The sequence below is a fragment of the Athene cunicularia genome (assembly GCF_003259725.1).
Source record: "Athene cunicularia isolate RWA chromosome 23 unlocalized genomic scaffold, athCun1 chr23_part1, whole genome shotgun sequence".
NCBI classification, from domain to species: Eukaryota; Metazoa; Chordata; class Aves; order Strigiformes; family Strigidae; genus Athene; species Athene cunicularia.
Genome location: NW_020799130.1, coordinates 3,711,848 through 3,726,321, shown reverse-complemented (window position 1 = coordinate 3,726,321; position 14,474 = coordinate 3,711,848). Strand labels below are relative to the sequence as shown.

At 51.9% G+C, this 14,474-nt stretch overlaps 1 protein-coding gene across 1 annotated transcript; it reads left to right on the top strand.

Annotated features, from left to right (window-relative positions):
- The first annotated feature begins 107 nt into the window (after nt 1-107).
- Nucleotides 108-4,291, top strand: PAFAH2 (platelet activating factor acetylhydrolase 2). The gene is made up of 9 exons (XM_026863231.1): nt 108-318; nt 531-627; nt 791-859; nt 977-1,091; nt 2,508-2,621; nt 3,070-3,161; nt 3,261-3,431; nt 3,552-3,700; nt 3,925-4,291. The coding sequence occupies exons 1-9, from the start codon at nt 108-110 to the stop codon at nt 4,017-4,019; spliced, it is 1,113 nt and encodes a 370-aa protein (XP_026719032.1). The 3' UTR covers nt 4,020-4,291.
- The last annotated feature ends 10,183 nt before the right edge of the window (nt 4,292-14,474 follow it).

The window sequence follows — 14,474 nt, the reverse complement described above, 5'->3', positions numbered from 1 at the left end:
GGACAGGGATGGGGACAGGGACAGGGATGGGGACAGGGACAGGCTTCCCCACACAGCAGGATGGCTGCAGCCAGCTGGGTTTTGCAAGAGCTGAACTCACCGAGGACATGGCTGCTGCTGCTCTGTGCTGTCCCCAAAGTGTCCCCCCTGTCCCCTTCCTCCCTCAGGGGATCTTTCTCCGGCTCTTCTACCCCTGCCTGCACCGGGCAGGGGCCGAGCAGCCGCTCTGGATCCCGCGCTACGAGTACTGTGCCGGGCTGGCCGACTTCGCCCTCCGCAGCCGCCGCTGGTGCGCGCCCCTGCTCAGCGTCGCCATCGGTGAGGGGGTGGCAGCACCACGTCCCCCATCCTGGGTGCTCCCCCGAGTCCTCAGGGACCCTGAGCGGGGTTCAAGGCCGCCAAGCCCTGCGCTTGGGGCAGCTGGGTGGGTGCTACAGGCAGGGATGGAGCTGAGCAGGGACCTGCCGTGGCAGCAGCACCCCGCTGCCCGTGTCCCCCCTTTTCCCGGGGGGGGTTTCTCTTCCCCGCAGGCTCCTGCAGAGTGCCGGTGAGCTGGAAGGGGCCGTTCAAGCCCTGCAGCAGCGGGTACCCACTGATCATCTTCTCCCACGGCCTGGGAGCCTTTCGGTAGGATGAGCCCTGAGCGGGGCTGGGGGTGCTGAGCCCCTGCTCAGGGCCAGAGCTGGGATGGGGGTGTGGGTGTCCCAGGCCCCCCGTGGCCCCGCTCAGAGCCTGCCTTGTGTTGGCAGCACCGCCCTGACCCCGCTCCCCCTCCCTGGCTCCCTTGCAGGACCCTGTACTCCTCGGTCTGCTCGGAGCTGGCGTCCTGGGGCTTCGTGGTGGCAGCACTGGAGCACAGGTGGGTGCCCCGGCACCCACCGAATTCGGCAGCCGTGACGGGGGCTGGCAGGGCATCGCGCCCCGGGGAGCTGCCCGTACCTCCACGACATGGTTCCCTGCCCTCCTCCCTCTGCAGGGACCATTCTGCCTCCGTGACATATTTCTGCCCGGCAGAGGCTGGGAGAGAGGAGTGGATCCCCTACCAACGGGTGCCCCAAGGGCAGAAGGAGTTTTATTTCCGAAACAAACAGGTACCAGAGTTTGGGGGGGTGGGGGTGAGGGGTGGGCAACCTGGGAGGTGTGAAATCCTTCCTGCAAGCCAAGCTGGCCTCCATCCCTGGGGTCTTCATCTCCTCCCCCTCCCAAACTCGTACTGCCACGATGCTGGCACTGAGCTTTTTCATTGCAAGTGGAGAAAAATCTGTTCAACCTGTTTATCTCCATTTCATGAGGTTCCCTCTGTCCAGCTCCAGCTGACACCCAGCAGGAGTTGGGCTGGGCTTTGCCATGTTCCCCTCGATGCTTAATGTCATCCGCACCCTGGGGACAAACGGGCTTTCTGCCCAGCCCAGTGCCGCGGGCTGGCAGGGCTCCGGACCGGCTGCTGGGTTTGTTCATGTTTTGATTTTTGTCTCCCCGGGATTATCCCAGACAGCTGCTTGCTGGGGAGCAAGCTTTCCTGCTGAGCCTGGTTCCCCTCTGCTTGTTTCTGCCTTGTTTAAAAGGACAACATCGAGTCGAGATTTGTCATAGAAAAGCTCTCTAGGAAACGTAGTGGTTGAAGGTGCTTTTGGCAGTCTTAAATCACCTCCCAGCCTCTTATTTTTGTGTATGCTCTGTCTCATGGCACATTGCACAAACAAGGGAAACAATTTTCCTACAAAGATGAACCCACGAGCATAAACGTTGAGGATGAATGACAAATAAATTATAAATAGAAGGAAATGGTTGCCAGGTCAGCCTCAGTTACAGCATCTTCTGTGTTGGAGGGAGCAGGGAGGAGCAGAGAGAGGTTTTCATCTGAGTTTTTTGTCACTTGTCGCCTCGGGGGAAGGTCTTTAAATGTGCATGGCCAGCAGCATTTGTGTCTTTAGGGGAGCAAAGGATTTAGTCCAAAAGTGGCTCCAGGTCAGGGCTTCCTCCCCCCTGAATCAGCCGTTTGGGCTTTTGAGCCGCTCCTGGATGGAGCCCCCGGGCTGGGTTTCAGGGTGATGTCCAGGTTTGCTCCCGTCAGCTGGGGTGGGACGGGGGTTCTGGGCTCCCCACGGGTGTTTACACCAGCGGATGGCTCCAGCAGGCTTGTCCAGGGAGGGGGGCAGCTCGCGAGGAAACCAGTCTCTCCCTCCTCTGCACACCCCGCTGCCTCCTCCCCAGAGCAGAGGTCTTCTGCTCATCTCCAGCTGTCTGTGCTATCAGATAAACTGAATTAAAAACAAACAAGAAAAGAAACCATTCCAATAAATTCACTGCATCCCTGCAGGAGCCGCTGCGTTTAAACCTCTCACTCATTTTTTTTGTTTGCTGTAATTCAGGGAAAGCCCCGTCGGGTCTAAGCGCTGCGGTTTTGGAGGGACGAGTGTGGGTGGATGCTGGGGGGAGGATCTGGCCCCAGATTTGCAGGGTGGAGGAGCTGGATTAACCAGGGAAGGGGCAACTCTCACTCCCAGGTTCATCAGAGAGCGGAGGAATGTGTTCGAGCGCTTCAGCTCTTCAAGGACATCAGCAGCGGTAAATCTGTCCCGAACGTCCTTCACCAGGACTTTGATCTCTCCGTGCTGAAGGTATCTGGGTCTGTCCGTGCAGAACAACCGGCCAAGGGGATCGTTTGGCTGTTGGGGGGGTCCGGGTGCCCTTTGCTGGCAGGATCAATCCTTGTTGTGTGAGACTTTTCCTCCAGGGACAAGCAGGGGCTGTGCAGAGCCACAGCTTTCCATGTTTCAGCTTCTTGGTGCCCCTCTTCTCCTTTTTCTCCCCTGTGTATCTTTTTTTTTCTCCCTGGTGCATTCTACATCTCAGCTTCTTGGTGTTTCTCTTCTCCTTTTTCTCCCTCATGCATGCTGGGGAAGCCAGATGCCCTTGCACCGGCGGTCAAAACAGGACACAATGTCCCTTGTGGAGGGCAGGGCAGTGGGGCTTTGCTGATCTTCTTCCCTTGGCTTTTTATTCCCTAATTAGGATCTTCTGCAGCAAGTTTTGAGCACAGGCTCCTCAGCCTTCTCCTTTTTGCAGGACAGCATCGACCTGACCAAAGTCGCCGTCATGGGCCATTCCTTCGGCGGGGTGACAGCAGTGCTGGCCTTGGTGAAAGAGCCCGGTTTCAGGTCAGCTGCAGCGGGGGAAGCTCCGGGGCCACGTGGCTCGTCCCAGTGGGAAGGGAAGCCGTGGTCTGGGAAGCAGCGCCGGTGTCTGTCCTGCTGCAGCTGTGCGGTGGCTCTCGACGCCTGGATGTTCCCCCTGGAGAACTCATTGTACCCAGAGGTGCCCAAGCCCGTGCTCTTCATCAACACCGAGAAGTTCCAGACTCCAGAAAGTGTTGCCAAAATGAAGAGGTTGAGCTCCAGAAACAGCCAGACGAAGATTATAACCATCCTGTGAGTCAGGGGCTGGGGACAGCCACCCACCAGTACCCTCCTGGGAGCACCTACGGGCTGTGTCCCAGCAGGAGGATCTCTCCCCAGCTCCCACTGAAGCAGTTCCCTATCTTATCCCAGGGGATCTGTGCACCAGAGCCAGACTGACTTCACCTTTCTCACCGGGAAGCTCATCAACCGCATCTTCAGCGCGAGGGGCACCCTCGACCCCTACAAGGGTCTGGACATCACCAGCCGGGCGGCTCTGGCCTTCCTGCAAAGGCATCTCCGTACGGCGCGGGGTGGGGGGCGCATTGCTCGGGGGCTCGGGAGGGCACGGGAGCTCCCGCGCTTGCAGGGGGCTGCGGGGGGGCCGCTGCCTCCCTGGGCTTGGGTTTGGTGCTTCCCATCCCTCTGCACAAAGCAAAGGGGTCTGGTGGCTGCTTCACCTTTACCCCTGGAGCTAGGCAGATAATTTCTGTAGTAACCCCATCACCATCTCTGCCCCGTGCAGACCTGCAAGAGGATTTTGATCAGTGGGACCAGCTCCTCGAAGGCATCGGAGAGTCTGTTGTTCCAGAAGCACCGTTCTGCCGTTCCAACCTGTAGCCTGCTCCGGGGTCGCTGGTGGGAGCCGGGTACCAGGAAATCGGCTGCTTCTTGTCCAGAATGAGCCGTGCAGGAGCCAACAAGGGCGGGAGGATCCGTGGGCAGAGCAGAACCTGGGGACTGTGCTCGTAGGACGTCTGGTGGCCGGGGTGCTGGGGGAGCGTGCCAGGAGAGCCCCTCCCTGCCACGAGGGCTGCAGAGCCAAGGGAATAAAATCCCCGGGGACAAAGATGGAGTTGGCTGTCACTTGAGCCCGAGGTGACACCCTGCTTGAGCACAGGGGGTGGGTGGGCATCGATCCCTCGCTGGGCCTGACTGGATCTGCTGCAGCTGTGGCACATCTGGCAGGAGGAGGCAGGGGGGTCGTTTGCGGTGGGTTGGGGGCAGTTTAACCACGGCCAGAAGAACCAGCGGCACGGGGCTCCAAGCACAAAGGTAACAACAATCTTATTGTCGTCCTGGAAAGCTGGCCAGATTGCTGATGCCACGCCTGAAATTTGGGGGGAAGAGAAAGAAAGAGAATGGTTTTAAACAAGAGCCTGGCTGGGATTCTCTCTGAGCTGAGCACCCCAACAGTGTCGGGATGTGAAATGGGGACTGAGATCTGCCCAGGGGATGGAAGGAAAACAGCCCAGCCTGGTTTGGCAGCGTGAAGAGCGACGCTGCTGCAAACAGGCACGTGCTGGCCGTGGGAATAAGGCGCTTTGGAATGACCTCCAGCACATTCCTGGGTAGACCCCAGAGCAAGGGGTGCGTTTTAGGGGGGGTCTGATCCTCAGCCATCCCGAAGCAGGGCTGAAGCCAGCGGAACTGCGTGGATTTACCCCACCGGAGACCGTCGCCAGGGCCCTCGCTGGGGCTGCGGTGGGAGAGGCAGGAGGTGACCCCGGACACGGCGCCTCGGCAGCTGCTGGGGACATCCAGGCTGGTGGCACGGCAGCTGCTTTTGCATTGTCCCACCGCCACACTCTTGCTGGGGGACACGTGGGGGGACAGCAGCGGCGGCCCCGGCTTTGCCTCACCTCCTGCCATCGCAGAGAGAAGCTGCTGCAGACGACAGTGCCCGGAGCTGCGTGGAGGCAGGAGTTACTGGGGTGCTGAGCTGGAGGAGAGGGGGGGTTTGGGTGGCACCTGCTAGTCCTCACCCAGTGACAGCGGGTGACACGGGTGCCAGCAAAGCCCTTCTCCTAGGGGAAGAAAGGGGAAGGAAAAACAGCGTCTCCTCCAGTGCTCGAGTTGTTTGTGTCACCATGATGGCCACGTCCTCACCTCGCTGGTGGCCCCCTGGCCCCTCTTAGTCAGGGGCAAGTCCTAGGGCTGAGGATGCTCTGGGATGGCCTCGGGGGGAAGGTACAGCACTGCGCAGAAGCAGGGGACAACATCTTTCAATATCTCCTCTGCTCTCCAGTGACACAAAGGACTGATGTGAACAGGACCACAAGACCCCCGGTGGCTTTTGAGGCTTCCAGATTTTTCTTTTTTTGAATTGTTTTACATTTAAAACACCATTTCTAGTCTTGGGAGCAGGCTGGGGTGTGACAACACAGGGAGCCTCAGGATCACTCTGATGCGATGCTGAGGGTGCGTGGGGAACATTCAAGGTCAATGTAGGCAATGGATCGTGTGGGGGAGCTGGGGGGGTGCAGACAGAGCCCGTCGGGTCCTGTTTTAACAGTGAGAGACAGTGACTGGTGCAGAAATCAAATCCCATTTTCCTCCCCGAATTAGCACGGCCAGCGATCTGCGCTGGCAGCTCCAGGGGAGCAGCTCGGCCACAGCTCCAGCCCGGCACAGCTGAGGCAGGCTATAAATTCTGCAAGACTCTTATGTAAAGGCTTTCGGGGAAGGGGGTGGCAGAAACCGACTGTGCTCAGAGGGTGACAGTGACATTCATTAACCCTTCGGTTCACAGAAAGTTGCTTATTCCCACCACCAGTGCCCGTGGGGCTGGGGGAACGGGGAAGTGGGCAGATGTCCTTCTGCTTGGCCCTGCATCCCTTTGGTCCCTGCTCCAGAGCTGGCCTCTGCACCCGCGACCACGTGCCCAATTTTCTGAACCCTCCAGAAGAAAGAGGAGACTTCAAAAAAGCCCGGGGGTCACTTGGGCAGGGCAGACACCCTCTTTCCTCCGCTCCATCAGCCCCTTTCTGCTCTCTGTGGGATGTGGTGCTGCAGGAACCCTCTCTGAGCATTTTCCTACTTCACTGACATGATGCATCTGCTTTAAAATCCAGCCCGGAGCCATCTCTGCAGTCAGGCTCCCCTTGCAAGCAGCGATTTCCTCCAGCTCCCCATTACATGCTCCAGCCTTGAGGCCAGAGGCAGCGTGCACAAAAGATGTGGCACAAATCCCCAGCGTAGTGCAAGAGGAAGGTGTTTTCCCTCATCACAGCTCGCTCGGGTTGCTTCACAGGGCCTCAGAGCTCAGAAGGGGCTGGGACAGCTCTGCTGGAGGCAGAATTTCCCAGGCCAGCCACGGGTAGGGGCAGGGCATTGTTCCCTGCCCACCCACCTAGGCCAGCGACAAGAGGGGAGAGCCTTTTGGGGTGGCCTGGGCTGCTCCAGTCTTGCCTGTGCCACACTGGAAGGTTTTCTGGCAAAAAGCAGGATTTAGGGATTAGCCTGGTGTGTGATCTGCCACAGCAGCCCACCGCCACCAGCTCTTGGTTGCTGTGTCCGTACAACGCAGAGGTTTGGGTCTGAATGTGAACTAGCCGGGGTTTATATCCATAAATCCCCCGTGTTTTATCCACAGAGGGATTTTGCTTCGCAGGGATGCAGGGAGGAAACACCAACCCTGTTGAGGGGGGTTGACAGCCCAGTCGTCCCCTGCCCTGGAGGGTTGTGCATTGGGAAGAGTTCACTTCCAGCCAAGCATTTCAATGTGTCTGATCTGCTTTAATATTCAAACTGGTGGCTTTAAAAATAAAAAAAAAAACCAACCCACCACGCTGCCCATTTATATTCCCCTCACAGCTGTGCTTGCAGCATGGCTGGGGTATGAATGGACGCATTCCTCTTACCCACGGCTTATCTCTGCAGAGCAACCTCCGCTCTCCGACCGGCTTCAGCTTCAAAGCTTTCCCCTCTCCGGACTCGGGGCTGAAATCCGACAGTGTCAGCACAGACCCGGCTTGGAGCTGTTTGTGTATTAGAGCTGAGAGTCTTCTTCTCATCCTCCCCACCCCCAGCTCGTCCTGCCTGCGGCTGCCTCCCTCCTGGGAAGCCCCTTCCAGCCGGCAGATCCCTCCCCATCCCGCCGCACATCCATGCAGCAAACGGGAGTTACCAGCTCCAAGCCTGCTGCAGCATTCGCTGCTGCTTAGGAAAAAAAAAATTTAAAAAAATAATTTACTCAATTGAAGCTTCCCTGTTGATTTAATTAATGCAAATTGAGACATGTGTTAAAACCTCTTTGTAATTACCGTAACACTTACTGTCGTGTTAGTTTTGTTTTTTTTTTTCTTGTATTTTTATGGAAAATAGTAAGGCCTGGATTCACAACAGCTTATAAAGGTCCACGGCCCTGCAAGCTGAGCCCAGTGCGTGCCGTGAGAACCCGACGAGCTCTGGTAGAGGAGCTCGGTGCCCAGCCGTGGGCTGCGATACCAGCCCCGAAGACCAGCGTGGATGCAGGCACAGGGCTGACCCTGCTCCTAACCCAAACCCGGGCAGCACCCTCTTGAGCAGAGTTCCTTAGATTCCGTTGATCGGTGAGTATACGCTTGTTTTTATCTTGATTTTTCTACTGGCGAATCGAAACTTTGCTCTTGGAGAAGTTCTGAGGAAAAATCGAGTTTCATAATCTCCAGAGTGAATTGTTATCAAGGCTTCCAGGCTGCCTTGAGCTGAAAACCCTGGATGCTCACAGTCATGCGGGATCCAGCTCAACTTTGTCATCTTCCCAAGCAGCAGGTCCTCCCACGCTGGGTTACCAGGGCTGGGATCCAGCGCAGGGCACGTGCTTGCTGGCTTCGAGACGCAGTGCTGCGGGGCTGGGCTGCAGGCGCGATGCTTGCCGAGCTCTCTGGCCTTCCAAATGCAATGTCACGGGCCAAGAGGGCTCCTGTTCTCTCAGCCAGCAGCATCGAGGGCATTTTGCGGGCACAACAGGGTTTTTTTTGTCAGTTTTCACTCTGTAGCAGAAGCCCCATTTCAGGCTGGAGTGGTCTCTTGCTGGCCCTAGAGATGATTCCCAAATAAACAGGGGAAACTGAGAGGGGGAATTGAGGCACTAGAGGACAGAAAAAGCTTTGTGAGGTCTCTCTAGTTCCAGGCTAACCTGAAAAAGCCCTTGAAATAGGTTTGAAGGGGATTTTTTTTGTTGATATCCAGATTTCCCCCAATTTAGGAAGGACAGGCGGAGCTCAGCCCCATGGATACTGGGTCATTCTTTGCACCTGAGCGTGGTGGTGCGGCAGAGCAGGGGGCTGCATGAGGTGGGGACCCCAAATGTCCCCCACATTCCTTTTTAACCCTTTGGCTTACATCTTCACCCCGGACAGGGGTGCGGGGAGGTGCTGAGACTGTCAATACCCCTCCCTGGGTGACATGGTGGCACCAGAACCCCCCAACCCAGCAGCTTCAGGGTGCCTTCGTCTCCTCATGTTGATAGCAGCTCTCTAACGATGTTCATCCTGCAAGGTCTGGGTTGTTTTTTTGTGTGTGTGCTTGGGTTGTTTTAATTAAAATGAAGCACTTAGGTTGGCAATCACAATATAAGGGTATCTCTCTGGGTATTGATTTTAGCACAGGGCAGCATTTTGCTGGTTTATTGCATAAAAGAGAGAAATGTGGTTTTCCTCCAGAAAGGCTGGCTTTGTTTGCCTGTTTTCACAGCTGCAGTGGATGTGTCTGGTCTTTTTTCTTTTAATATATATATTGATCTATTCTGAACTCAAATTAGTAGGGGAAAAGGGATCAGACAGCACTGAGAACGTGTTAAGTACAGGTATTGTTTCCATGCTGAGCTATTACAGGCAGGGGGTGAAGAGACAGAGGGATAGAGCAGAAATTAACCTATTTTGATGCAGAATTGTCGGTGGAGGTGGGAAGGGAACTGCTTGTTGTCCTGAGAGGATCCAAAGTGTGAAAGCATAAATCTGGACCTTCTGGTCGGACTGAAGTGGAAAGGTGCTAGAAAAAAAAAATCAAAAAAAATCTCCAGGCTTGTTTCTTTGGCTCACAAATCCTGTGGGAAGAGGCATGTTTTATTCTGCCCATGGCAGGATATGTCACCCATAAACAGCACCTATAGATATTGCCACAGAAAATGAGCTGTGGCTGTTGCACTGGGCAGGTCAAGACCGTCCTGCGTTACCTGAGCGTGGGGTTGGATGCAAAGAGAAGGGGTGTGGGGCGTGTTTCAAAGTCCTGCCTTTTGATCTGGATGCACTTCAGAATTGCAAACTCACCCGCTCCCCAGGCAGCAGATCTCTGAAAAATAAGTAAAACCTGTTACCATTTGGCTGCGCACCAATTTTGTCAGTGAAGCAGCTTTGATAGCAAACGGCCTGAGAGCTCTGCATTGAACATTATTTTCAGATTTGCTCTTGGTGGGAACAGGCTCAGTCTGGGGGCCATTACAAGCTCATTCGTACTGTTTATTTGACAGAGGAGAAGTCATATTCCTTTAAGAGGATTTCCATCCCTGAACTCCTCCCATCGTGACACTTCCAAGCTACATTTTGTCTTGGAAGGGTGGGAGTATTTTTAACTATATCACGCCAGGGAAGTATTAATAGCACAATAGGCTTGCTGAGCTGCTGGTAGAGCTGAATCCATATTTTAAATTCAAGGAACTAATTAGGAACTAGGGAATAATTAGTGCTATACCCAGCTTTTCTTCCCCCCCACTTCATTTTCAAAGAGCCAAAGCAAATGTCTTTACTGGAATCTTCTATGGCTGTTGAATATTTTATGGCTTTGCTATGCATTGCTATTCCATGTGGTTGTCAAAATCACACTGTCTCCTTTGCTGTATCCCAGCTGAAATGGCTGACTCTGACACTTTTGAAATCTAATTAGTGCATCTCCTGTTGGCTCACATGCAAAAAAAAAAAAAAACCAAAAACAAAAACAACCAAAACCAAAAAACCCAAGCCCATAAACCCTTTCTTCGTGCTTCTCTCCCAGCCACTCGCTCTTGCTGGGTGATGCAGCTCTTGCAGCATAGTTATTTTTGAACCCTCGGCAGTGAGTTGTTTACGGGCTTCCTTGAATAGCAAAGCTCATGGTGCTCCATATGGGAAATGCAAATTTGTGAGCTCCGTTTGGGAGCAGAAAGGGAAAAGCAGGGAGGATGCAGAGAAATGGGTCGAGGCTCCCAGCTCGGTTCGGAGCTGTGGGAGCAGGGAGGGGGGGAAGCAGTGTGAGGAGCTCTCCAGGCCAGCTTCTGGTGGGTGTTTCTGGACGTAGCGGAGGTGGGAGCCAGCGTCCACGCAGCTCTGTCCTTACATTTGGCAGGTAGCTCCCAGGGGAGCACAACTGCACCTTAGTGTCTTGGAGGATCTGCTGGTGCCGTGAAGAAAACAACCAGTTCTGAAATTGTACCCGCTGTTGGGAGCGTCTGTGATAGCTCTCCCTGGTGTGAAGTCTCTGGTCTCTAATAATAGTTGGGCTTGTGTTGAAGCCTTTTCCTCACTCCTGCCTCTCCCCAGCCATCTGTTTTCAAGAAACTTGTGGAATTCGTGTCACTGAGCTCTTATCCATATTTATCGGTGGGGCAGAGACTGGCTCACAAAGCTAGAAGCTGGGAGAGAATTCAGAGATACAGAAGTAGTTTGATCCTGTAAAATCTCATTTTTCTTAGGAAACAAAGAATGAAAAACATGCCAGAAGATCTACCAGCGGGCTGGGAAGGGAATGCTGCTGTTCCTTTGCCCAGGCTGGATCAAAGGCAGACCTCACTATTTAGGACAAAGCATCCTGGATGAAGGTGCCTGCGTGTGGGTACCGCAGCTGCTGCCTTACTTTAGGGTCTGTCACTGTTTCAGTGTGTTGGAGAATTTTTTTTCAAGGGCAGCAGAGTGCTTGTGGGGCCTTTGTCTTTAGTTCATTAGAATCTTATGTTATTTTTCTACTCTAGAGCCTTGTCAGCCCCCGTCACCATAGTATTTGGATATCACGCAATACACATGCAATCCTATGACTGCATTTGAAGAGGTATGACATTTCGGGGTTATATTGCCCCAATATCAAAGCAATTAATTTATATTTTCATCTCTCTTGCTGCAGGCGCAATCACCATCTCTGGTGAGTGCTTTTACTCGCCTCGCTTTATGGAGGAATTAAGTGAGTTTGAGTGAATTTGTCAAAAAACAAATTATCAATCGAAACCAGGCACCCTGTCTGATATGAAAAAAATTAAAATCATTTCCAACAGCACATTGGCAAGTGCAAATTTGTTACGAAGGGAACATTTTCTTAACGGTGTTTTTCAGCATAAGTATAGTATCAGCTTAAACACCTCCAGTAAACTAATATCAATGACCTTAAACATTTCTTCCTGTGGAAGAGCTTTCATTGTGGGGGGGACACTCCCTAAAAGTCTCGTTTTGTTCTTCAATTCCATGAACTCCTTGGCTGCATTCGGATTAAAAAGTATTTTTATCTGAAGATCAGTGAGACCTTTGCAGCCACTGATTTTCCTTCGAGGCCTTTGTCGGGCAGCAGCATGTCAGTACAGCCAGAGCGAAGATGGGCAGGCTGCAGTGTGGAGAAAAATTTGCTGAAGGTTAATACAAAACCTGAGAAACATGGATAGAAAGAAACCTTGTAGCCCTTCTCTCTACCTCTGAGAACAAGTTTCTTTTAAATTACTGTCTCCTCTAGCAGGTTATTTATGAAATCGCTTAAACTGATTGACTCAGGTCAAATAGTACATTGAATTTCTAGTTTTAAAATGAACTTTGCTAATGCGGTGACTGTTACCAAATACTTGCTAATATTACTTACCAAGGTGCTTTAAAACATTCTCTGATTAACAAATAAGCTGTCAGTCCATCTACCACGAGTGCTTAAGGGTGGCAATTTAATACTCAGAAAGCACATTTTCTTATTGGAGATTAAATATTTTTGCAAGTTAAAAGAGCTGCCGTGGGCTGAGTTGTCACCTAATTATGTCAGTCTCTTTGTGGGATATTTTGATAAGCACATCAGAGGAGACACTTTAATCTTTATGCTAAATCTGATCACATCACGTCCCAAATTCACACGTACAAGGAGTCTTCCCGAGGAGACTCATCCGAGGGGCCTCGTGTTTTGTCTGTGCTGAGAACCAGCCCCCCTCCAGCAGCCCGTGGGCAGTTGCAGCTGTGGCTGAGAGCTGCACCAGGGCAGCAACTTCAAGGGGGGGCAGTTATCGCCGGCTCAGATGCATCGTAGCCACTGACCCCAAGAGTAGATCAGATTCCTAATTTTTAAAAGCCTTTGTCCCATTCTACTCTGGGAATATCTTCTGCAGGTTCTGCTGTGGTCCTTTATTCTCCTCAAGATGCACAAATTCATCTGGCTGCTGTAGTTTGATCTGGGCTTGAAACAGTATCTTCCATCTCAAACCCTGTTTTGGGGCTAAATAGTGACATATTGGAGGAAATTTCTGGTGCTGCTACTTGCTCTTTTTTTTGTAAAAAAAACCCCCTGTAATTACAGCAAAAAGCTTTTGTTGGTGATAAGGAATCCAGTAGATGAAAACTACTACAGCCACATGCTGCTAGGCTCGACGAAAGAAGAGTCTGTTTAGAATCGCAGTAAATGTGTCAATAAACACAAATCAAATGCAAATTAAATAAAAGCTTTTCATATACTCCATTCTCCTTGAGATCAGACAAAAATAAATGCCACATAAACAAATGGGGTTTATGAAATATTCCAAAAATAAAACCACTCTTGCAATGAGGCCAAAAATGAGATTGTCTCCATGCCTTTCCAGCTGCTAAGAGCTGTTATTTCTCTTTGTATCACAAAAATACTCAAAGATTTTGGTTTAAATCGAAATCAGTTGTGGCAGATTGTTGCAAAAGGTGTGGCGCAACCGAAGTGACATGGCATGGAAGATGCCAGAGCTGAGAACAGGTCCCGAATCTGATTCCCAGCTCAGTGCTTCTCATCAATAAACTGTGTTGCCTCTTACATAGCAGAGTTCTTAGCCGAAATAAATGTTTTTGGCTTTAAAGACAATCTGCAAAGGAAGGTAAGTTATATTCAGGTCTTTTTTTCTTTCTTTCTGTTTTTCCCTGTGAGAAGCCCAGGAAATAAGATGGAAAGTGCTGCGAACAGACCCTGCATGACTCGTAGATTTATCTCAGCCTGCATCCCTTCTTCAAAAGCAGTAAATGATATTTCATCATCATCTCTCCAGGGGGTAAGGGCTGACTAAAGGCAGTCACACAGGTACCAAACAAAAAGCCCTGAGCCCAGGAAGCCTTGTTTCCTCTGGGAAATCCTGAGATCACCCCAGGATAAGCTCATTGATTTTACTAAAAAGCATTAATATTAAAGCATCCAACACACTGTTGATCTACATGGATGATAATTAATAAATGATAAAGTAAAACACAGGCTGATGGCATGGTCTCTTGGCTGCTTTGTTTGCCAGCAACATTTGATGCAATTTAATCCAAGCACTCAAGATGTCTCATTTAAAAACATGCGTGTTGTATGTGATATCTGCGCACATACCGCTGGTATTGAGCCAGGAACCCCGTGATTGTACCAGGCATGAGCCTGAAGGGCCAAGCAAACCATTTTGAATCTGAAATCCCTTCAATCTCACAAAAAGGTTCTACCATGCTGCTGGAAAATGGCTCTTCCCATGCCCAGCGAGCCACTCCGGCAGAAACCTCTCCCAATTCTAGCAGCTCAGCGCCTGGATGTGGTTTCCATGGAAATAGACGTCAGATCAGCAAAAAACAGGGCAAGTGTTTAAAATAATCTCTGTTTTGAAAGCTTTATGCGTTTCTGTCACAATATTAACCTTCCTCAAGGTAGGAATTTTTTTTTTGTGCAAAATCCTTGTTTTTAAGAGTGTGTACAACAAGGATGAGTCCCCTCAGTAAAGTCCTGTCTTTGGTATTTAGGGTACAGAGGCTGCTGGGCTGGGCTTGCATTGTAGCAGAAGATTTGTGCTGTTCTCCGGCCATCTGCCTTTTGTGCGCGTTGACTCTTGGTGTAACTCAGGTGACTGTAGCATGGAAACCACCGCGGGAGTTGTGCAGAAGTCATTCGTACAGAGCATGTGAAATGCAGCCAGTTCATTTAAAGCACATTTGCGAGCGAACCACTTATCTACACTTGGCAATAGCGTTATCCTGGGAAGGGAACTGCTCACAATGCAGCTCTGGGGCAAGGAGGGATTGTTTTTACACACTCGTTACGTACATACTGCAGAATCCACGTGAACGATGGCTCTTCTGGATGTGCTGCGACTTGCTGGTGTCACCCCATAGGAGAGGG